Source organism: Gallinula chloropus (assembly GCF_964237585.1).
Source record: "Gallinula chloropus genome assembly, chromosome: 17".
In the NCBI taxonomy this organism is placed as follows: Eukaryota; Metazoa; Chordata; class Aves; order Gruiformes; family Rallidae; genus Gallinula; species Gallinula chloropus.
In genome coordinates this window covers 4,749,972-4,772,569 of record NC_140102.1, presented here as the reverse complement: position 1 = coordinate 4,772,569, position 22,598 = coordinate 4,749,972, and the positions used below count along the sequence as shown (strand labels likewise).

Genomic DNA, 22,598 nt, shown 5'->3' with positions numbered 1-22,598 from the left:
TACCAGTTTCACAGATTTATTGTACATTTTAACATATTCCTGTGAAAGCAGAACTTCATCAATTTTGAAAGTTACACCTGAAAAACTCAACTGTCTTGCTATGTACATTCCTCTCAGCTTCATATCCATAGCAACTATTTCCATGGCACCAACACCCCTAAAATAAAGGAACAAAATCAGTCAATATTAGAATTTTCAAGTGCAAGGATTTGTTAAGTGAAAAAACCTCAAGTGCTCAAGAAGAAAACAGCATGCTTACAAATATGAAGGAATACATTTCCACAATTATTAGTACTGTTTGGTTAAACACACCCAACCAGGGGCTTTGAAGGTTAGTCTTCACAAAAAGATATATCCCTGCCTCATAAATAATAAGGGTATCCTGAGAGATATAAACACTCAAATAGCTACTTTTTCCCAGATGACCTAGCATGCATAAGGAGACAGGACCTTACAAACTGTAGTGGATAACAAAGTTGGTCCAAAAACCTTAACAAAAATCTTGCACTGCAATTTTATAAACTCCACTTAAGATTTAAGTAATGAATACCAACTATATTAAGGTATTCAGATTTATGCTGGCATGAAAATAATTAAACCAGTAGGCAATTTAAGTTCTCCTCAACAGCAACAGAGCTTTAGCAATACCTTGAGAGCACAGAAGTCAGCTACAAAGCCAACCTACTCACAAGCTTGGGCCTGTAATTTCATTACTGCTCATTTGATACGTAGTCAGTAATGAAGTGGAGACTACACTTGTGCAGTCTAGAAAAATGATGCATCATGTAGATGGTATGCAAGATGCACACTAAGCCCTACTGCAGCATGCTGAAGTGTTAAAAAAGTCTTGAAGTAGGCAAAACAGAGACTGGTCTGGGTTGGAAGGGACCCCAAGGATCACAGAGATCCAACCACCCTGCCACAAGCAGGGCCACCAACCTCCAGGCCTGGAGCTACATAAGGTTGCCCAGGGCCCCATCCAACAATAAAATATAAAATGCCCACCAAAGAACACAGCACTCATTTCCTACTGACCACTCACATTTAGTTTACTCACTAAGTTCTGAAATACAAAGTACCTTGAGGATTCTTGTGCCAGAAAGCAGAACAAGATTTCTTCCTGTTAAACTCTGCATGCTGAACACACAAACACTAGAGGGCTTCTGCATATAGTGAGACATCAACTACACTGAGCATACCCAGTACACAGAGTGTGTTTTCATGATGAGCAGCAAAATATTTTTATTTCATAACATCCACATGTCAGGAGGGCTATTTTCCCCAGCAAGCTCCTAAAGCTCTCAGAATTTTCTGTGAGCAAGGAAAACGTCCCATTTTCCACCACATAAGATAAATTACACTTCTGCTTTACAGAGGACTCTGAGTGAGGGAAGACAAAGGAAGCAGAAAGCACAGTCAATCACAACCATATGGATTCCTGCTATAGCTCTTCAGAGTATTACCTCCTTTCAACAGCTTGAATAAAGTCACTGAATTCCCTAAATGGAGTCCCTTCACCCCATATTCCAAGACGGTTCATGTATGCCATATTTCTTGGCTCAGATGCACCTAGGAGAAGAACACATCATGTACCAGTGAACACATCAGGTACCAGTGGCCAGTAAAAACACACAGGCAGACATTTAACTCAGAGTACAACATACCTGTGGCACTAGCATAAACAACCCTGGCTTTTGGAAGTTTATTTTGAAGTTCCAATACAGCCAGACCGGTTTTTGTTGGTTTTGATGAACCAACAGGACAGAGATTCTTAGCTTTATGACACTCATCAAATACAATCTGAACCACAATTAAGGAAAAACTTTATCACACTTATTTTTAGACTGGGGAGCTAAACCAGAAGACAAGAAAACCTGCTGATTACAATAGGTGGCAGCAGAGTAAACTAAACTCAAAGGCACTAGCCATACTTTTCACTAAAACCTTTGGGGAAAATATTTACCTAGTAAGTAATTTAAAAGCACAATTGTTACACAAAATTAAAATATGATGTTTAAGGTCATGTTTACACTGGAATTTTCTCCAGTGAATTCTTAATGGGTTTTTTGAGTGTCTGTGATAAAGTAGAAGCTTCACTCCTCCACCCAAGTTATGGCAACAATAAGATGGCAATAGATTGGGCACAAAGTTCATAAAGCTTCAAGTCTGACGTCAGAGCAGCCACAAAACTGATTACTGTTATGAATAAAGAACAATACCTAAAAATTCCAGCAAATAAAAACACAGGACTGTCTTACATAAGCTTCAACAGCAATTTGGTTACAAATCAACTGCAGTGCAGATAAAGGATACAACTCCATCGAAGTCTTCACCACACCAGTGAAGAAGCTGCTTTAATCTGGTTTTGTATTTACCACCAGACTGACTTTCACCAATAAGAGAAGAATAGGTAGCAAAGATGACACCTTTCTTCACACTTCCATTATGTTTGGAAGAAATCTTCCCATACTTGAACTGCAATAAGGGATAAGAAATTAGACAAATTGTTCAAGAGATCCTTCCCTCAAACCCACCTACCATATGATTCAACCACCTGTAACCCCACATCATAACAGCAGCAAGGCTGGCACACAGTAACCTGGTTAAGGAGTTACACAGGGCCTTAAATATATACTTAAGACTGTATCTGAGGCCTTGAAAGATTAACAGCCATGTTCTTTCAGTGTGTAATTTCCTTAAATACAATTAAGGTTTTAGTTTCAAGGCATCCCTTGGGGACAATAGGTCAAGCATACTCACAGCTACCACCATAAATCATGACATCTTCTAAAGTATTTTAAGAATTAAGACTTCACAAAGCACAAAATACTAACTTAAAACCAAACTTCACATTCAGTGAATTCAACCAGTAAAACACACCTCACTATTTATGTAAGTGACTAATCCTGAGCAGAGGAATGGTCTCCAAAAATGACTACACACACTACTGCTGCTTTAATAAATTACTGAGAAAATCTACTATTCAATGATGACATACAAAACATATTACACATAAAACATGTGCTGGGCAATAAAGGGAAAAATTCAAATGCCATGAAGTCCAGAAGATTTTAAGAGTATTTTAACTACTAGAAAATATCCTACTAGTAGTGTCAATATTGGCTTTAAGAGTAATGTTTTTTATAAGAACATGACATCCTAATACTACCAGGGGCCTACTTACATGCCTACACTGTGTGGTTCTTTGTAAGATTAAAGCCTGACAAAACCTGGACAGCAAAATCACAAACTTGAATATTCCTGCTCTTAAAACAGTCAACATGCACAACCTGTCACACAAGTGAACCTAAAGATTTGCCTCAACTGTACACAGTAAAAAGTTTCCACACCTTGTTTAATGAATGAACCAGTATGTTTTTTGCTCCAATATCTCTCAAGTCACGTTCAGCATCATATTTCAGATCATTTGACACACTAAACCTGGAGATATAAAACAAAGCATGTATTCTGTAAGTTACAGTAGTTCTAAAAGCAGTTGCTAGAACATTTGCTGGAAGACAGATTACACTGAAGTACTAGAGTCACTATGTCTGCTCTAACAAATCCTGACATACTTACCAGACTGCTCTTTTTCTGCCTAATAAGTAATTTTCATAGATTATTCCAGCTATGGTCCTTCCTTTGCCTACACCAGCACCATCACCTATCAAGAAGCCAGCTCTGTCTCCATTAGGCAGGAATGTTTCATGTTGCTGTAGGAAAAAGAACAAGGAGTTTGTACCCATTCTCCAGAACACGTCACAGTGGATCATCAGAAATGAGCAAGTGTGAGAAATATCCAGTAGTCCCACCCAGCCAAGAGCCTCCAGACAGCAGGAAGAGGGGATTTTATTTAGGGAGTGCACACAGGTTTAACTGCTTTATGTGATCCATTCTCCCCCTTCCTCCCTCAGCACCTAGAACAGCTGTAAAATTGCTGTACATATCTGCCTAATCCTTTTAGTGCTTACCACACTGGCTCTTTTTTAACCCACTGATATGCACCTCTACAGCCTTTTGTGGCAGCAAGACCCAGATATTCACTGCCTGTGTAAAGCCATACTCTTCTGTTCTAAACCAATCTCCTATAGGCTTCACCATGTTCTGTCATGTTCTTATTTTGTGGGATTCCACTGCTTTCTGGATCATGTAAACCTTAATTTCATCCCCGTTCATTTTTCTCCTCTGAAAAAATAAGTCTGAGGTATCCCAGACTTATTAGTCTCTTTTCAAGAGGTAACCTCTTCCCTCCTGTTATCATTTCAGTTGCCCTCTCACTACCTTCCCCCTGACATGCAGGGACCTGCATGCACATCTGATGTGGACCCACTGAAATTTTCTAGCAACAAAATTACAACCTGGTCTGGTTTTTTACACCCTCCCCAATGATGCCAAGCAGTGTTGGCTTCCTTAGCCTGCTGCTACTGCAGCCATTAGGCTATTTCAGAGAAATAAAAGTAATGACTAAGGTGTGCTTCCTGAGTTTTAAGACAGTTTGAGATCAGTATCATGGAAGTGGTTTAGACAAAGCTTCCCTACTTGTATTACCTCACATTTATCTGAGCTGAAGCTCACCTGCCACCTTCCCATGCAGCTCAAACCTTTAAGCTCTTACTATTTTATCTCCTTATAAAACTGACATAGCTGTGCTTGTCAGGTAGTACTTTTTCTTCTTAAATTCTCTGCTAGTTTTAAGCTGTACTAATGCCTAGCATACCTGGGCTGCATAAGTGATTGCTTCGAGTTGCAAAGCTGACAACCAGCCACTATCAATTGTTTCTTCTGATATTGATGTCTGGTACCACACATCAGGAGGAGTCACACTGGATAATGAGCTGGTTTCCACTACTGGGTCAGGATGACGTAGACCAATTTTCACTAGTTGAAAAGGAAGGAAGGGAGAAGATGGAAACTTTAATACAGAATCCTGTTGCTGCAGCACTGATTATATTTACCAAATCAAATTACAGTTTCCCACTGCAAAAGCTGAACTCAAATACTGTTTCACTGCAATAGCATGTCAAGTGTTAAACACTGCAAAGGAATACATTAACCTGAATTTGTATCAGTGCAATCTTAACTTTGTTTCTCTTATCACCTTCCTCCATTTTTACATGAAATTACATAAAGTTCAGTTCACAGAAAGTGAAGATGGTTGTGTCCTTGACATATTTGAGAAAAACTGGTCTGGACCTTGCTTTCTCAAAAGGCCAGAGGCAGCCTCAAGATGCCAGAATCACAAAAGCAACATTCTTCTCACTATTTATATAGTGTTGTTTTTAAGCAGTATGAGAGAAGGAAAGATTTAGAACAGACATGGTTTAATTGCTGACAGATCTCATCAGCAACAATAAAAATTAACCATTTAGCTACAAACTCTGCACAAAATATTTTGCCTGGCTTTTACAGCAGGTCAGCAATGTATGTGGGAAAACAGCTTTTTGTCATTGATTAGGATGAAGAGAAAGGAGGAAAAATAAGAGGAGATGGCAATTAAAGATTCACTTTGTTTGGAAAAAAACAACACAGCTCTAAAAGTCAGTCAGGAGCAATACAGGAAGAACATGCTGACGGTAATTTCATACCAAAGGACTCAAAATAGATTTTTTATGTGTAGCAGTGACCACTTAATCCCTTCACAAAACTTCCTCTGCTGAGCCACAAAGCATTTTAGCACAGATAAAAAACCCTGATCTTGGCTTATCAATCATTTCTGAAAGAAGCACACTCAAAGACACACTGAAGAATTCCTTCTCTAATAAAGAAATAAGCGTGTGCCTTCCAGAACTAGGCACTGCAGAAAAGAGAATTTTCTACAAAAACCCACCACTAATTCAAGTCTTTTTTACTTGGTCCCAGCAGTAACCTATCTTGGTTTTGGTGTTAGTAACCACAGAAGAGTAAAAAAAAAAAAAATTAGCTCTCAAAACATTTCAGCCTCTTGACATAACAGAACTTTAGCTCATACATTTTATTGGCATGTACTCAGCATAGGTTTCTGCATGGCCCATTTCTTCTTCATCTTCTTCCTCAGGTTCCTCCTCCTCTTTTACTGCTGGCACTTTCTACAATAGATAAATACCTGCATTAGTCTAACAGCACATTGTTAATACTCTGAATAGGAGAAGTGAAGTAAGCACAAAGTTGCACCTCAGTGTTTTAGTACATGAAGCAGCACAGCAAGCAGCTGGGAAAGCTACAAATAAAATCCTCATTTCTTCCACAGAACAACCCTTGAGACACAAAGTCAGGGACTTTCCGCTCCTTTGTGAGGAGATTCAAGTGCTCCAAACTCTCATAAGCAGAACTTAAAAAGCAGTACTTCCTACAGCATTCTGAACACAAACTGACCTAAAGAAAACTGCCTTAAAACCACAACAGCTAGTTAAGTCAAAACTTAACTTTCAAGTAGTCCTGAAGTCTCCTGCAATTTCACATTCATTATGTAATTTCACAACTTTGGGGAACAGTCACAGTTCCATCCAGCCCTCTGAAGCCTGACAGCCATTTTTTACTGTGATTTTGTTCAATGTAAATATGTGAGTATTTTTAAATACCCACTAGATGACAAATCCAAAGTCTTTCACAATTAACAATTCAAAGTTTAACACAAAAAAGTAATCTGAAATTCCTTCCACACTCCAGTTGCTCAGGAGTGCTGTTCAAACTTCCAGCTACCAGTGAAGATGCAAGTCTGATGAGTAGCTGCTGAGGGAACTGAGACTGTTGAGTCTGGAGAAGGGGCAGCTCAGGGCAGACCTTATTGCTCTCTACAACCACCTGCAACGAGGTTGTGGTGAGCTGGAGGTCAGCCTGTTCTCACAGGTAACTAGCAATAGGACAAGAGGGAATGGCTATGAGTGGCACTAGGGGAAGTTCAGGTTAGAAATTAGGAGAAACTTTCTCAGAAAGACTGGTTGGGCATTGGAACAGGGTGCCCAGGGAGGTGGCAGTGTCACCATCCCTCAGGGTGTTCAAGGAAAAGTTGGATGAGATACTTAGGGACATGGGGTATTGAGTAGTATAGGTGGTAGGGTGATAGTTAGACTACATCATCTTGGAGGTCTTTTCCAACCTTCATGATTCTATGCTGAAACTGCATAGCACCACATGGATTTTTATGGGATTCAGACTACTAAATGATACTCAATATCTCAAACAGCCCAGAAGGTCAGCCATGCTAGAGAGAAAGTCTTCTAGCTTCCTTTTTGCCACTTATGCAAATAGGGATACTGTAAAGGAAAACACATTAAGCACATCTCTTGCTCTGTGTTTTATCAGCTTTAATTGGAGCACACCCTTCTCTGTCCACACAATGAGGTTCTGTTAAGGACAGTAATTTCCTGAAATTGTGATTTACCACACAGGCAGTAGTGTGGTCTACACAGCTGTTAGTTTAAGTCATCTGATCAAGTATTCACCTAGTAGAGAAACTAACCTTTTGAACAACCAGATGCACTCAGTAATTCCACCACCCAACAGGCAGGCATGAGGAACTACTGAAACTAGTCACAGGTGGCTGTGGCCAGCAAAATTTACCTTCATCTAGCAAATTAACCAGCTGTACTACTTACCATAGTAGGTGAAAAACTCCTCATTTTAATATCATTTATCCATATTCTTGCTACCTCTTTTGTGGAAGCCTCCTTCTTCACTGCACCATTGCTTAGATCAGCTACAAAAGAAAAGCTGTGATTTAGAGGATTTCCCTGCAAACATTTGATTCATATTAACACCCTTCTCTATTAATGAGCTGGAAGAGAAGTTTAAATATCCAGTAGCATACTGATGGTTCAAGAACACAATAGTTTTGTCCAAACTGAAAAGTCTGAGCAAGGAGTTAAATCTGGTTACTTCCTTGACTTCTCATGCAGTATCACTACATCTGACACTGAAACTAGTACAGCTGTATTTTAAAAAAATACATACTTTGGACCTTCATCAGATCTATACATTCATAATACTCCATCTTGTGAGTGTTTGAAGTGTAAGAACATCATAAAAGCCCAGGGTTTCAACAGATAGGAACTTACCTGGCCTGATGGCATTTACCACCTCAGGAAAAACAAATTATTTCTGTATAACAAAAAGTCAAGACTTTGGACTGAATTGTTTGGACTCCTCCTTTGAGAGGAGGATTTATTAACTTCCCTGTCCTCAGCCATGTTTGGAAGCAACTGGCAACAGAGCTCAGTACAGAATGAGAGAAAAAATTTACATCTATCCTTGTGTAAAACAGTGAAAGCAGCTGTCAAGCTGCCATCATGCTGATGATCAACCCATGTAATAAATTTAGCATAACTGTCTCCAAAACACAGTTAAGACAATTGCACAAATAAAGTTCCCCTCAGAGGCTGCATAATTTAACTTTTTAATATTTTCCAATCTAGAACTCCTGTGGCCTGAATTGTAAGAGATCATATTTCCTTCCAAGACACAAAATAAATTTGTCAATTTATTTTTTATAAGCAGGGAGAAGGCTCCAGAAACACAACCATGCAAGTAAGATCAGAAATGCACTTGTAGAAGTTGCATGTCTCCTTCCCACTTAATACATAAGCTACAGATTCAACTATTTTCTGCAGCTGTGCCACTACAACAGCTATTGTGTGTTGATGTTGCCTATTATTTACACACTTCTGCTACTTTTCTTTTAGCACAAAGGGGATAATCAGCCCTATAAAACCTTCTCCCCCTGCTCTTCCTCATGCCTTTACCCCCATCCCAACTTCAGTTGGTGTCTCAACTTCAACTCTTCAACCACTCCATAAGAAAGCATAAAACAAGGAGGCACTTTTTTTTTGTTTCAGTCCTGACAGCTTCATTTATTGCACACTCTCTCTCTGCATATGAAAACAGGTTACTTCCAACTTCACCTGTATAAGCCAGTAAATCTTATTTCAGAGACAATAGAAGTACAGTAACTCAGAAAAAAAAGCCTGTATACCTTTCAGAAAATCTCTTGCTGCTTTTTCTAGCTCATCTCATGTGACCTTAACCTCATGCTAAAACTAGAATACCTTCAAAGAATCCAATAAAAAAAAATACACACACATGAAGCTTTTCCCTTATATTAAGCTGACCATCTAAGCTGCCCATATATCAGAAATAAAACAAGAAAATATTATGAAAGGAATCACAGAAGGAAAATTTGGAACATGACAACAAAATACTAGCAGCACTGAAGTTAACACTGTATAAATAAATGGAAATAAAATGGAAACAAGCAAAGTTTTTAGGATTTAAGTTTCTAAACACAATAGATCTGAGGTCTCATTCTCAGGAGATGCTTTACAGAAACAATCTATCACAGGAGTACTAGCACACACTACAGATACAGTCTGGAAGATGCCCCAAAAGAATAGTACTCATTTGTCATAGTTCCACAGCAAGTATCAGTAGAACAGAAACTGATGCAGACTGAAGATAGCTAAATCAACTTCAGTAATGTTCATGACTTCATTTTACCAATTTGCCAGCTGCACTCTAAAACGTCATTTTTCTCATTCCTTGCAGTAAATTGAAAGCTTAAATTTTTTAAAAGCATGTTGTTTTGTATTGCTTCACTCTGAAAGTCTAACACTATTAAAGCTAGAATATAATTTATTGGCTTTTCTGGACCATTTAATTTTACAGTGATATTCTATTAATCAATAAAAATACAACACGTGCCAAGAGCTTCACATTTTGTCTAAAATACTGCAATTAGGAATAAAGAAGAAAACTCACTTGCTGCTGTTGCTACTGGTTGGGCAATATTAGGAGGTGGCTTCAGTTTCATGAGTTCATTAAGACTATTATTCTTTAGCAGATCTTTCAGCTGAATCTGGTCCTTTGAAGGTGTAGTGGTCAAGGCATTGCGTACTGCTGGTGCTGCAACCGAGGGTCGAGTCGTTGTGCTGGTCTGAATGATTTTTGCTACAGTGATAGTCTGCCTTGTAGTTGTAACAGGTGTTGTTTTTGTCATCACTATTGTAGTCCCCAAAGTTGGAAGCTGATTTATTTGATTCAGCACAAAGGTTGTGGTGGATGGTGGTTGCTAGCAACAAAAAAAACAGGGAGTTTTAGAAGACAGTGGGAAGGAAAAGCAGACTTCACTAGCCTGTTACCCAGAGGACTCAGCAGTTTAAAAGACTCTTGTAATAAGAAGAGTCTTCACGTAAGCTGACAATGTTAAGTATCTTGTGGTGCAACAGTCTGAGCAAGAAGCGTCTATTTATCAACATGTATTAATGCAGATACCTTTGAACAGTATTTTCAAGTTGTAAGGTAAAGGAAGTGAAAAAATAGGATGAAAGATTCATCACCCAGGCACAAAGCATGACTGACTACTACAGGTACTGGAACCCTGAGCTGAAGAGAATTCCCAATATATAAAAATCATCAGAATAAATAGCTTGGATTACATAAAGTGTATGTGCATCTTTCAGACAGGCTGAGCTACATCTATCTTCCTGCACATCTGCTTTTTATATTCTCCTTTCAGGTGCAGTCACCAGACTATGGTGCTCAGGACTACCTGCAGTGAGGAAAGGGGATACATAGCTTGGGGTTGGGGGGCACTATGGGGGTGGCTTGAGCAAGATGATGCCTGGAGCTTCCACTGCATCTGATACAGCCAGTTCCACCCAGCTACAAAACAGAACCACTGATGACCAAGGCTGAACCAGTCAGCGATGCTGACAGCACCTCTGCAGTAGAAGTATTTAAGAAGGTGTAAAAACCACTGTGCAATCAGCAGCTGGGAGGTAAGAGTGAGAATATGTACAAGAAACAACTCTGTAGACACCAAGGCCAGCAAAGGAGCAGGGAGAGGTGCTCCAGGTGCCACAGCAGAGATTCCTCTGCAGCCCGTGGAGGTCCACAGTGAAGCAGACCTGCAGCCCATGGAGGACCCTATGCTGGAGCAGGTGGACATGCCTGAAGGACACTGTGACCCTGCAGAGAGGTGCCCACACTGGAGCAGTTCATGTAGAACCACAGCCTGCAGGGAAGGACCCATGTTGGAAAAGTTTATGAAGGAGCTCCTGGAAGAGGGGAAGAGCATAAGGGAAAAGGAACAGAGGAGACAACATGTGATGATGCCAGCAATGAAGCTGAGCCCAGGAAGAAGGGAGGGATAGGGGAAGGCATTTTTAGATTTCTTCTTATTTCTTGTTATCTTAATCCACTGTTAGCTAGCAAGAAATTTCCCCAAGTTGAATCTGTTTTGCCCATGACTGTAACTGTTGCTCTCCCTGTCCTTATCTCCACCCAGGAGCCATTTGTCTTCATTTTTCTCTCTGTCCAGTTGAGGAAGGGGCTGAGCAGCTTAGTGGGCACCTGATACCCAGCCAAGGTGAACCCACCACACATGCAAAGTCCTGAAGCACCAGTTCTTACCCGAACATTTAATAAGGCTGGAGTTGATACAGTCTCTGGTTCTTGTTTCACAGCACCTGTGGCCTCGGTCTCCAAGCCAAGTTCTAACGCACTAAGTGGCACTGACTGCGGAGAGAAGAAAGCAAGCACAAGGAAACACGTTAGCAGGGAAAACACCTTGTGACTAAATACCCACCCACAAAATGGAAGCCAATGGGGAAGTCCTTATCTGTGCTTATTAGCAGAGGTTTCACTGAAAATAAAGATCATCAAGTGGTTGATGTCATAATCAAAGATACTAAACAAACACCACCTTGTTAACTGTGGTAAAAACATGATTAGCTCTGTCATGTCACTGTTCAACATGCTACCCTTCCCAGGCTAGTCTGAAATGGTTACGTTCTTGAATGCTGTCATGGAGCTTAAACTTCACATGATATCACACTTCTTGCACATTCTATAGCAATAGAAAGCAGCTAGATTAGAGTCCTCCACAGACACATGCCAGTACACCCCTATTTAATGTCCAGAAGTACATTTATGTTTACAATGACCTAAATAGTGCACTTTGTATTAGTTCTTTGTATAAAAGTTTTTAATTAATTAGCAAGTCGTTTTCTAATCTCCTGTGCTACGAAGCAAGAAACTGATGCAAACTCCACATTCTTTAACCACTTGCTCAGACACCACTCCCCCTCCACAACGTATCAAGTACACATCCCCTAGCAAACCACCACATTCTTGTTTTAACCTGCTGAACAGCTGGAGTTGGTGCTGGATTTGCAAGAACCACGTCCGGCGAGTCAATATCAAACAGATCATTTGGACTGATTCCACTCTCACTCAAAGCAGCAAGCAACAGATCTTGTCCTGGCTCCACCATCTCTAAAAAAAAATTAAAGAGAGATAAAAAACATAATACAAGTTATATTTAATTTTATTTTGTGTGCACACAGCCACATTTAGTTTCCTTTCCTGGATTTAAGGGCACACACGAGGCAGTCTCTTGCACACAGTTTCACTTTTAGATTTGCTCTGGTTCTTTTGTTCATTTGTAGGCTCCCCCCACCTCCTTTTTACTTTTAAATCTTTTCAATATACCCATAGCATTTAGAAGAAGGAAGACTCCAAGTTTACTACACAAAATACTATCATACCCATAAAGTTAAAAGGAAAACAGATGCCTTTTCTAGTCTTCACCACACATTTTTAAGCATTGCAAGAAATACCAAGGGGCAGAAATGGTGAGACTGTGTTATGCTAATGATATGTCTTTGTCAGTGAAGCACACTGTAAGAGGGAAGCACAATTAAAACTCATTTAGTTTATCTTGTAACAACAAGTTTGCGATAAAAAGCTTATAAGGAAGGCTTTTATTTCTTGCTTGCTGTTACATTAGGTAGTAATTCATTCATTGGAGAAATTTTGGGTGGCATAGTGGAAAGAACAAATGTTCCACACTCATAGTATGTTAACTACATATTAAATAGGACACTAACATCAGGTCACAGACTCCTTTATGTGTAGGACAAGTAAAATTAATTTCTAAAAGCTATTCTAGACGGTGTAAAATATTATTAAAAAGCCTGAATACTCCATGTTTTAAGATGAAGAGGGAAAATAAAGTGGTTTTGCTTCTTCCTAAAGGCAGAAGACCATTTGCCCTAGTACTACAACAAAAATTAGATGATAAAAATATATAAGCAATAGCTCAGGTTAAGGTACAACCTGAGTAGAAATTAGTTTCACTTATTCCCTGCACATGCCCACTGGTAACAAAATATCAAAACCAAAGCATCTACTCTCAAACAGATGACAAACTATTGATTGGCATTTTACATACACTCATTGGCAGACTCCAGAACAGCATCCTCTCTCTTCCTTCCCCACATGCATGGCTAAGCCCCATCCAGCTGGTTGGTCCCACATTACTTAGCACATTTGCCAGAACAGGTAATTCTTGTAATAAGTTAAGCCTCAGGCTCTTAATTCTTATTCCTCCTGGTTTCAGTCTTTCCAACAGTAAGGAGAAACCTTTTAGTGGACTAAGATTGAGGTGGTAGCACCACAACTGAAGTAAGGGATGTAGGGGACAAAGGAAAGATCTACCTTAAATTAAAGGCTGTACTATCCAAAGAACACCAAAGAAACAGTAACTGGTGGGACTGCTACTGACCTCACACAATCCCATTAAGCACCACTTGCCATGTCAGAAATAGACTTTTTTTAGACATTTGAGGTGATTAGATAAACAGGCCTGGCTTGTAGTTATCAGTACAGAAGGCATCAAGAAATATCACGACATCTAGCAGATTTAACATGGATGTCACCTCCCACCAGTCTGTCTCCTAGAACCCTCAATGGGTCAAGATAAATGAGTGAGAACAGACTGTTAGCTTCACCTTTCAAAGGATTAAACCCCCCACCTCAAAAAAGGTGACTACAGGTATGTATTTGAGTAGAATAAATCCTTAATTTTCAGACCACTAACAACAATCACCATATCTCAGTTTAGAAGCTGACAGCACTGTGTGCTGATGAGGAACTGGTGAGAAGAGAAAGATTAAGTCTGCAGATGAAGTTTTAGCTTATCAGTAACTTGTGGTGTTAGGAACTTCAGAGCAGCCACTGAAGGTGAATTTCTCTACAGAAGGGGAATTAACATGGGCTGCCCCCTCAAACCAGCAACTCTGAAACACTTTGCAGCCAGAACTTTACAGCGTCGTTTTGTGAGAGGCATGAGGACTCTTCTACATAGCATGACACCTGTGCTCAACATGGACACAGGAACAAAAGTATCTAAATGCAGAAAGGGAAAAAAAACCCCTCTGTTATGTCATTATTTAGCCTGTGTGTAGTTTTGATCATGCTATCTCTCTAAGAAGGTAAGACTAAAACTTGGTTGATAGATAAGCAGCTCCACTGAAGTGAGGCATGGGAAGCCACAAGCTTGGGGCTGTTTACTTCAAAGGACAAAAAAAATTAATCAAGGTAACTTGCAGTCTACCCTGGCAATGCATTAAGGAAAAGCCTTTCTATGAAACTGAGACTCAAAACAAAACCAAGACTAGAGAAAAGACACACCAACGCCACACGAAACACACATCCTCCCCAGCCACCCTAAAATGGTGCCACCACCTACCGAGCCCGTTTCGAGTCAAGGTTAACATATCTGCACTGACACCAAACTCTGTCTTTTTTTATTCTCACACAATGACTTGGCCATCTTTAGACAGGCTCATGGAGTCTGGAAAAACACATTAGTAGCAGTAACACATGTAGTATTCACTAGATCGCGAGTGACCACGGCTAGCACAGCAATTCCTACAATCCTGGAGCATCTTCAGACCCCCCAGCTGCACCTCTCTCCTGCTAACCCCATTTTAACAGTCTAAAAAAAATCAGTGGTTGCTAACAATCTAGAAAAAAGTCAAGTAAAACAACAACAATTGTTTGTCTGTCAGATAGTTTGGGCAATGAAATTTTGACTAGTTTCACTTATTTTTGTTTCTCTACACTAGGAACAAAGCTGCATTGTTGGAAACTGGAACAAAAGCAGTTCTGAACTTCTAGAATTTTTACATTTAAAGAATAATTAGTGAATACTTAGCACCAATTTTAGACTTTGTGAGACTTCCAAGCACTACTGGTACCCTCTCCACACCCTCTAATTCCCTCCCCCTCCCATTTTAATTGAATAAGGAAATTAAATGAGAAAAGATACATGAGGAGCTGCACCACTACAGCTTAGTTTATTCCTGTGACATACACTAGTCAAGCCTAAAACATTATCAGGCTGAAACAGCTCCATAATCTTACAAGGTAGGAGGCTTCTTAGTTAACATAAGTGAAAGCGACTTTATCAAGCTCTGCAGCTCGGCTCTGGCAATACTATATAAGGACCTGCTCGCCACATCTTTAAAATCTCCAAAAGAAAATACTTATAAAAAAGTTGTGAATATTACAAGCTGTTCCTTGAGCATTTCACCAGTTGAAGAACTGCTTTGAGCATGCAAAATCTTGCAGATAAGGTTGTCTATGTTTAGTCAGGCTCCCCAGTGTCACTAAGCGAGAATCAACCTACTAGATAAAACTAAAAAAATTAGTAATTCATAAAATTTCAATGCTTGCAGTACCTCAACTATTTTCTTTGTATTAAGGAAGAAGTCTACTCTGCTGCATTTTCAAGAAGGGCTATGAGAACACATCAAACATTTCTGTAAGGTCTTCTGACAAAGAATATGGCCTACAACTTTGATAAAAAAGACAGTTTTGCTACTACTGCACGTTATGTAAATAATGCCTGATTTAAAGATACAAAACCAGAATGCCATGTTTAATATTATGTCATGTATCCATGCCAACCTGGCTCTCTCCCTCCCTCCATTTTAGCTTTAGTACAAAGAAGCAAAACAAAAAAAATAAGACAGACATTCTAAAACACATGTCAAGCAACCTGCTCTCCATTTCCCCCCAAGAATCCTGAACAATGAAGAGGCTTTTGGTTTTTTAGGTCTCTAGAGTCACACACGGTAGCACTGTATACCTAAAGTACTTATTTTAAAGATCACAGTTAACTGCAATATCAGAACTTAACCCAAATCATATATCACAGCCAACCAGGCATAGTTATTTCCAAACCCTTCAGACAACTGGCCTCAGTGGTGTACCCAACCAGCAAACTTTGGTTTTAATCCTTGGCTTGGGACTCTAATGGAGTTGTTGTTCTCCTTTTATTGGAAGGGTTTTTCCCCACTGTCTTTCTGAGGAACATGTGTCACCTGAACTATACTTGAAGCCATTTAAAACACCCCACAAATTCTTAGGTAGTAAAGATGGATATGTCCACCAAATCCTCTGGTTGGCTGAACTGCTGAGCCATTACCAACCTAGAAAACTCACACTGTCACATGCAGCCTCTCCAACAGAGGTGTAAGGGCTACTACTCCCCCCTCCACCTCACACAAAAGGATTCTCTGGATATCCAGATGGGTTCTGCTCATCTCAAAGCTTTTACCTCCAGAAGGCAACCTGGGTAACAACAAAAAAGGAACAAAACCCCCAAAACCCACCAACCCAATCCCTTCCTGTCCCTTTTCAAGTCACCATCCAATCAAAGAGTAAAACACTAATTACTGAACTCACTCATTCCTACACATTAGCCTCGAGACTAGTCATCAACATTGCATTTAAATGTACAAAGTTCTCTCTGGATTTTTGTGAAAACCACTCCAATGCCATTAAAAACCACACGAGTTTTTCAGAAGCTGGTCAGCTCTCTAAAGTCAAAGCTTGCAAGGACATGAGGTGCAGTTCACAACACTGAGGGATTCAACTCCGCCTCAAATTCCACAGTTTTTAACACATTAAGAGACCAAACAATGGGATGAGCAAATCACCTTTCTGACTAAGTAGTTGGAGGTGATAATTTTGGTAGTAGTGAAAGTTTTTAAGAAGTGAAAACCCGTAAGAGATAAGGGCAGTATACAAGCAGTAGAACCCCACCTCACTTTTGGCCTGGGAGGGAGTTCTAGGTGTATCTCAAGGCACAAGAAAGGCATTAACCATATCTGCTACCTACTTCAATTGCTTTCAGAGTAGCTATCAGCTGGTTTTGCACCACAGAACCTATCTGGACAACAGGATAAACTGCCCACGTTTTATTTTAAAAGACTACAACTGCATTTAAACATAACAGAGCATGCCAGCAATGAAGACAGCAAAAGCAATCCAAATGGCATGCTGTTACACTGTCTCTGCCATAGTAAATAGTTCTCAGCTTTACATCACCAACTATAGTTTCTCAATTTGAGGGGGGGAAGCTTGCAAAACATCCATGCATGCATTGAAATAATTTTAATTCAGGCACAACTTAAGTATTCAAAAGCCAAACAGTCTCTCACCGAGTTAAGAATTAACTCTAGAGCAAGTAAAAAAATCAAGTTATTAGCATGAACAAACGACACAATCTAAAGTTATCTAATACACCAATTCAGCCTTGTTTTAAGCATTGAAGACACTGGCCTCATCTTTAACAGGCACTGAACATCTAAAATACCTAAACCCAGCCTACGAATACCTAGAAGAAAGTACAGGAGGTCTAATTTGTAGCCTTCTAACAGCGCCTGGAAGCTGATCAGCTGAAAGTACTAATGAAGCAACCGGAAAGAAACAAAAAAAAAAAGAAGAGAAAGAAGCAAAAGCCCACAAGGCCTCTTCCCCTTCGGTGTAAGGGCATTTTTATGTTAAACAGTTACTCACCCTAGCAACCTCTGTTTGAGGTGCGCTCGTTAAGAGTCACTGGACTTTGAGGCCGGGTCTGTGGCTGCGGCGTCCAGGCCCCACCGCTCGCTCCCCGGGAAGGCTCGGCCGGGCCGGGCCAGCCCCTGGGGAGGGTCCCCGGCCCCCAGCCTCGCCACCTTCCCCCGCCAACACGTGTTCCCCGACATAAACTTCCGGGTTGGGCCAGAATTGGCTGCGTAATTGTGTCCCACGCGCGACTTTTTGTTTTCAGACCTTCACCTCTTTTAAAGAGCCTTCTAGTCGCCTTGGGATCCCGGAGAAGGGCGAAAGGGTTGCGCCTCACGGCAGCCTCCCGAGCTACTCAAGCACCATAAATCAATCCCCCCCCCACCCTCCCCCCCTCCCTCCCTCGTTTCACCAGAGCGGCACCATTTCAAACCTTAACAATTAGCCCGACCGCGGAAAGAGCGCACAAAGGCGAACGGCGCGGACCCGGCTGGGAGACGCCGCCGTCCCGATGCCATTTTGCCCGAGCAGGGCGGATGGAAGGGGGGGGTGGGGTGGGGGGGAAGGAAAGGAGACCAGCCCCACCGCCGCCGCCCCCCACCCCCGCGCCGCCAGCTCCACAAACCGCTACCGAGAGAGCCCCGCCGCACGCTCCCGCAGAGCCGAGGGGCTCCGCCGCCCCCCCCCCAGGCGGCCCCTCCGCCCCCACACGCCCTCCGGCACAAAGTTTGCCCGACTCCCAGGGAAGCGGCGGATCTGCCGAGACAGCGGCGCCCTCCCCCGCACGCCGCGCCGCTCCCGGCCCACCGGGGACCCTCGGCGGGAGCAGCCGCGCGGCCCGCCCCAGGCTGAAACGCCGCGGGAGACGCCAAGCTCGTTACCGGTACGGCGGCGAAGAACACCCCCCCCCCCCGCCCCTCCCGCCGGCGCTGCCGCGGGGGACTGAGGGGAGGAGAACCCCGGGGGTGCCGCGGCGACCCCACGGCGCAGGGAGCGCCCCGAGAGGGCCGAGCAGGCCCGCCGCCGGACGGAAGGGCAGAGCAAGACTTACTCTCTCTCGCGCTCGGTCCTCCCGCGGCCAGTCCTGGAAGTCTCCGCCGCTGGCCCTGCCGCCCGCCGCTTTCTAACTCACCGCCGCCATCTTTGCCCTCCCTCCCCTCTCACAGGGGAGGGGGAGGGGAGGGGGGCTGGGGCCGCCCGCCGCGCCGCCCCACGTGACCGCCGCCGCACCGCCCCCCCCGCCCCGGCCCGACGCGACGCACCTTCCCCACGTGACATCAGCCACCGCCCGCCGCTGGCGCGCGCTCTGCGCCATGTGACGCGGCCCCCTCCATACTGGCCTTGGTCACGTGGCTGGCCGCCGCCACCACCGTCCCGCGCCCATCCCCCCCCACCCCCTTCCCGCCGCAGCCGCCGCCGCTCCCGCCGCCGGGCTCTGGCGCGCGCTCCCCGTCACGTGACACGCGGCGCCTCTTCCCTCCCCGCCGCGGCAACGCGGGAAGGCAGCGAACTTTTGCCTTCTCCCCCCGCCCCCGGTCCTCCCAATAAAAACCGTCGCCTCCAGTGTCCTCAATAAGCGGCGGGGCCGGCCCTAGGGCGGCGGCCGGAGTCGAGAGTGGCGATCTGGGCCCGGTTCCCGGTGGGTGGGGGAGGGGAAGGCGGAGGCGAACGGCTGCAAGCGGTCACGTGATCCTGGCCCCTCTAAGATGGCGGCTGCAGCGAGGACGCGATACGCAGCGCTCTCGCGAGATTCAGCTCCTCTCGAGGCATCATGGGGGAAAAAACAGGCGGGCGGGGGGAGAGGGCTGGCCTGAGGCGGGAACGCCGCGGCGATGACGTGCTGCGCGAGCAGCGCGCGGCCGCGCCTCGTGTCCGCGCGGAGGAGGTTGCCCTTCGCGCGCATGCGCCGCGCGCATCTGCCTGAGGCGGCTCGCGGCGTTGGCGGCGGTTGGGTGCTGATCGGGCGGCCTGAGGCGAGGTTCGGGCGTTCCGCCTGAGGAGGAGCGATGCTGTTTCGGCCTCCCCCTGCCCGCTCTCCCGCTAGTGAACGTGTCTTCCCTCAGGCGGCCTCTCAGTTTCAGTACGGTTGGCACCGGTGTTGCGGTGGAGCCGGGCCTGGGTGCCTCCCTATGAAAGCGCAATGAGGCAGCTGTGCAGGGCTCTCAGCATGGCTGGTGCCACCGCGTCTTGGGCATACAGCCCTCCCCTGTGCCCTCCTAGACCCATAGCTCTCGTGTGTTACCTTCAGGAGCTTCCCTGGACTCCCCTAGGAGAATGAGGAGTGACACAGCAGTGCTGCACAGACTGTCATCCTTGCTGACCGGCCTGGGAAGGCCACACCTGTGGGGATGTGCTGGCACATGAATTTTTCCCCATGCAAATACTCTACAAGCTGCTAATGGGAAATTTTGTGCTGCAAAGAGCTAACCATGCTTGAAAACCTGATGACCAGTTACACAAGTTTGCATTCGAAGAGATCTTTTAGCAGTTAAGGCCTTCAAACTGATGGACTACTGCAAAAAAGAGTTTTCCAGTACAATGTCTTCCCAGTTGTTTAGAATATGAATTTTTAAAAAAAAACTTTAACATAAAATTGAAGCAGACATAAATAAAGTGTGGGTCATCATGAAATCTGCTTAAAACATTCGGAACTGCTTGCTTGATTTTATACAAGTTTATCATTAGAGAAACTTAACGAGGATTAAAATAACGAATAAAGGATTAGACAGATTTAGGCTAAGCTATTTAAAGACAAAGCAATGTTAATTAAACTGACTTAATTCAGATTAATCAGCGATGCTTCAGACACTAAATGGAGAAAAAGATGATGGAAGTCTGGCCAGAGATGAGAAGAACAATTTAAACAGCGGCTAATATCTTGATTATTACCCTCCATATACTTTGAATAAAGGCCTGGTGAAGTATGATCCACGTGCGCTGTATCGAACATTGAATGCAGCTAAGCAGCTCCCTACAATCATGACAAGAAAGTGGCATTTTTGATGTCTTGACTTGAAAAAAAGAGTTACCCATCAGACCTGCGAGCGGAATTTATGATCATCCTCGACTGGGATGGGTGAGTAATCCCTCTGATGGCAGTGATGCTTCCTATGGCATGAAATTAGCACGTGCAGAATTACCTGCAGAATGCTGTTTTCCTGGGATTTTGCATGTAATTTAAGGATCCCACCAAAAGCACAGGATTATTTTTTTTTCTGTCAGAGATGCTCTTTTTAATCATTGGTAGATGTCATTCTGAATGTAATTATATTTTATAATCTATGAAATGTAGTTAGCACGTACTGGCATTTTGCTATATGACTTTATAAAATAATGTTGCTTAATGTAACACTCAGCAGTTACCCTTAGGACATTGGTTTTTTTCTTGCTTTCTACTGGAGAGGTCCAGGGGCTGAAACAGAAATTGTCAGGATTTCATGTTATGAACAAGAAACGAGTGTAAATGCTGTGATGCTTATTTAATTGCAATTCCGACAGGTGCTATGAGAACTGCAGCAAGAACTTGCTCCCAGGTGGAAATGCTTAACAACCATGTCATGTTGCTATATTCAAAAGAAATCGAACTCTTGAATTCCTAAAAAATAAGATATTTTTGTTTTAAACTAGGTGAAGTGCTTATTTAGACTAAATGTATTTACTAGGAAGATTTTCTTGCCTTTCTGAGCAAATCCAACACCTTGCTCGTGAGTAATTCTTCCCTTCCCCCACAAAACAGTTTCACATTTCTGCATTAACACGGAGCTCTCTCAGGAGCTGCCCTTACAGTACTACGGGAGATGATATTTAGGTCACTGGGTTTTGAAGCTGGTGCTAGTGGGAGTCGTGCTGCTCCCTCTGGAGCATGGGAGTCGGCCAGCGCTTTCCCATGTGCTCAGTGTCCTGAGTCACGGTGACGGGCAGTTGTAGACAGACGTGTCCCTCTTTTGAGCTGTAAGAAATGCGTGATACCATTTTATCTTCCCCTCGGTGCTGGCTTTTTGGGAGTAAATCCCTGAGGAGAGCTAAGGGGAGCAACACAGCACGTTTTGTTAATTCATAGCGTGATCGCACAGCGCTGGTGGCAGCGGCCAGTTAAGAGATGACGTTGTTTTCTTTGTTGCTCTGGGGAAGATAATTCCTTGGCTTGCTTTGCCCTCTACTGGCGGCCCGCAGCGTTTCAATGCAAAATTCAGCGGTTGCTTTGTTTAATATACATATATGAAATCAATATTAAAACTGTTCAACCCCCAGAAGCTGAGTGAAACCACAGCAACGATGTTTCCAGAGCTTTCCCAGGACGTTAGGAACGTTGCGCCTCAACTACTACAAGTAGGAAATCATCATTAATAATTTATGAAGGTTTTTTTACCAGTCACGTCCTAGCTATGTGAAAGAGAACAGTGTGAATTGGGGTGGAAAAATCAGATCGGTGCCCGCCGAGGGCTCAGTGCTCTTCTAGAGAGCTTTGAGGTACCTGCCTTGATAGAGGAGTTCATCAACGTGATGCCTGGCTGATGTCAGCCAGCTGCAGCCTTGTGTCCCGCCGAGTTTACAGGAAAACACCTGGTGCATTTGGCTTGCCTGTTGGTGAAATGTTCATGTGTGCTTTGTCTGTGAGGACGCAGACATAAAAAATGGTGGTGATGATGCAGAGCCAGGCTTATTTTCCCTTCTCTCAAAGGACTTGTTTATGCAGAGAGCTGTCACAAGGTGAGGAGCGGCTAGACTGATACACAGTGCTGCCTGCTGATGTCTCTGCAGTCACACCGCATTTGTGCCTTGTCAGCTCCCCAGCTGTGAGGGGACAGCCTGGAAGGATGAGCCTGGCCCTTCTGAGCACTCGCAGAAGTTGACAGTGTGGGTTTTTTCCTTTGCTGTTCATAAGAAAAGGATTGCTGTCCTCAACTGGCGAATTCCCTGGCCATAGACAAGTGGTGGCCTGTAGGTGCAGATAAGCCTTGGGCGGGAAGCCATCACTGTGGCGATAG

The 22,598-nt window shown here is 43.3% G+C and overlaps 1 protein-coding gene across 1 annotated transcript in view; it reads right to left on the bottom strand.

Moving 5' to 3' along the window:
* Positions 1-18,677, bottom strand: part of SBNO1 (strawberry notch homolog 1) — a 33,027-nt gene extending 14,350 nt beyond the window's left edge. The window contains exons 1-13 of the mRNA XM_084272018.1: positions 18,662-18,677; positions 12,079-12,246; positions 11,383-11,483; positions 9,730-10,039; positions 7,575-7,675; positions 5,969-6,065; positions 4,718-4,878; positions 3,580-3,713; positions 3,351-3,441; positions 2,314-2,475; positions 1,665-1,800; positions 1,464-1,569; positions 4-157 (exon numbers count right to left, since the gene is read on the bottom strand). Of these exons, the coding sequence (XP_084128144.1) occupies positions 4-157; positions 1,464-1,569; positions 1,665-1,800; positions 2,314-2,475; positions 3,351-3,441; positions 3,580-3,713; positions 4,718-4,878; positions 5,969-6,065; positions 7,575-7,675; positions 9,730-10,039; positions 11,383-11,483; positions 12,079-12,244 (1,719 nt within the window). The 5' untranslated portion in view covers positions 12,245-12,246; positions 18,662-18,677. The remainder of the gene's footprint in view (positions 1-3; positions 158-1,463; positions 1,570-1,664; positions 1,801-2,313; positions 2,476-3,350; positions 3,442-3,579; positions 3,714-4,717; positions 4,879-5,968; positions 6,066-7,574; positions 7,676-9,729; positions 10,040-11,382; positions 11,484-12,078; positions 12,247-18,661) is intronic.
* Between the last annotated feature and the right edge of the window lie 3,921 nt (positions 18,678-22,598).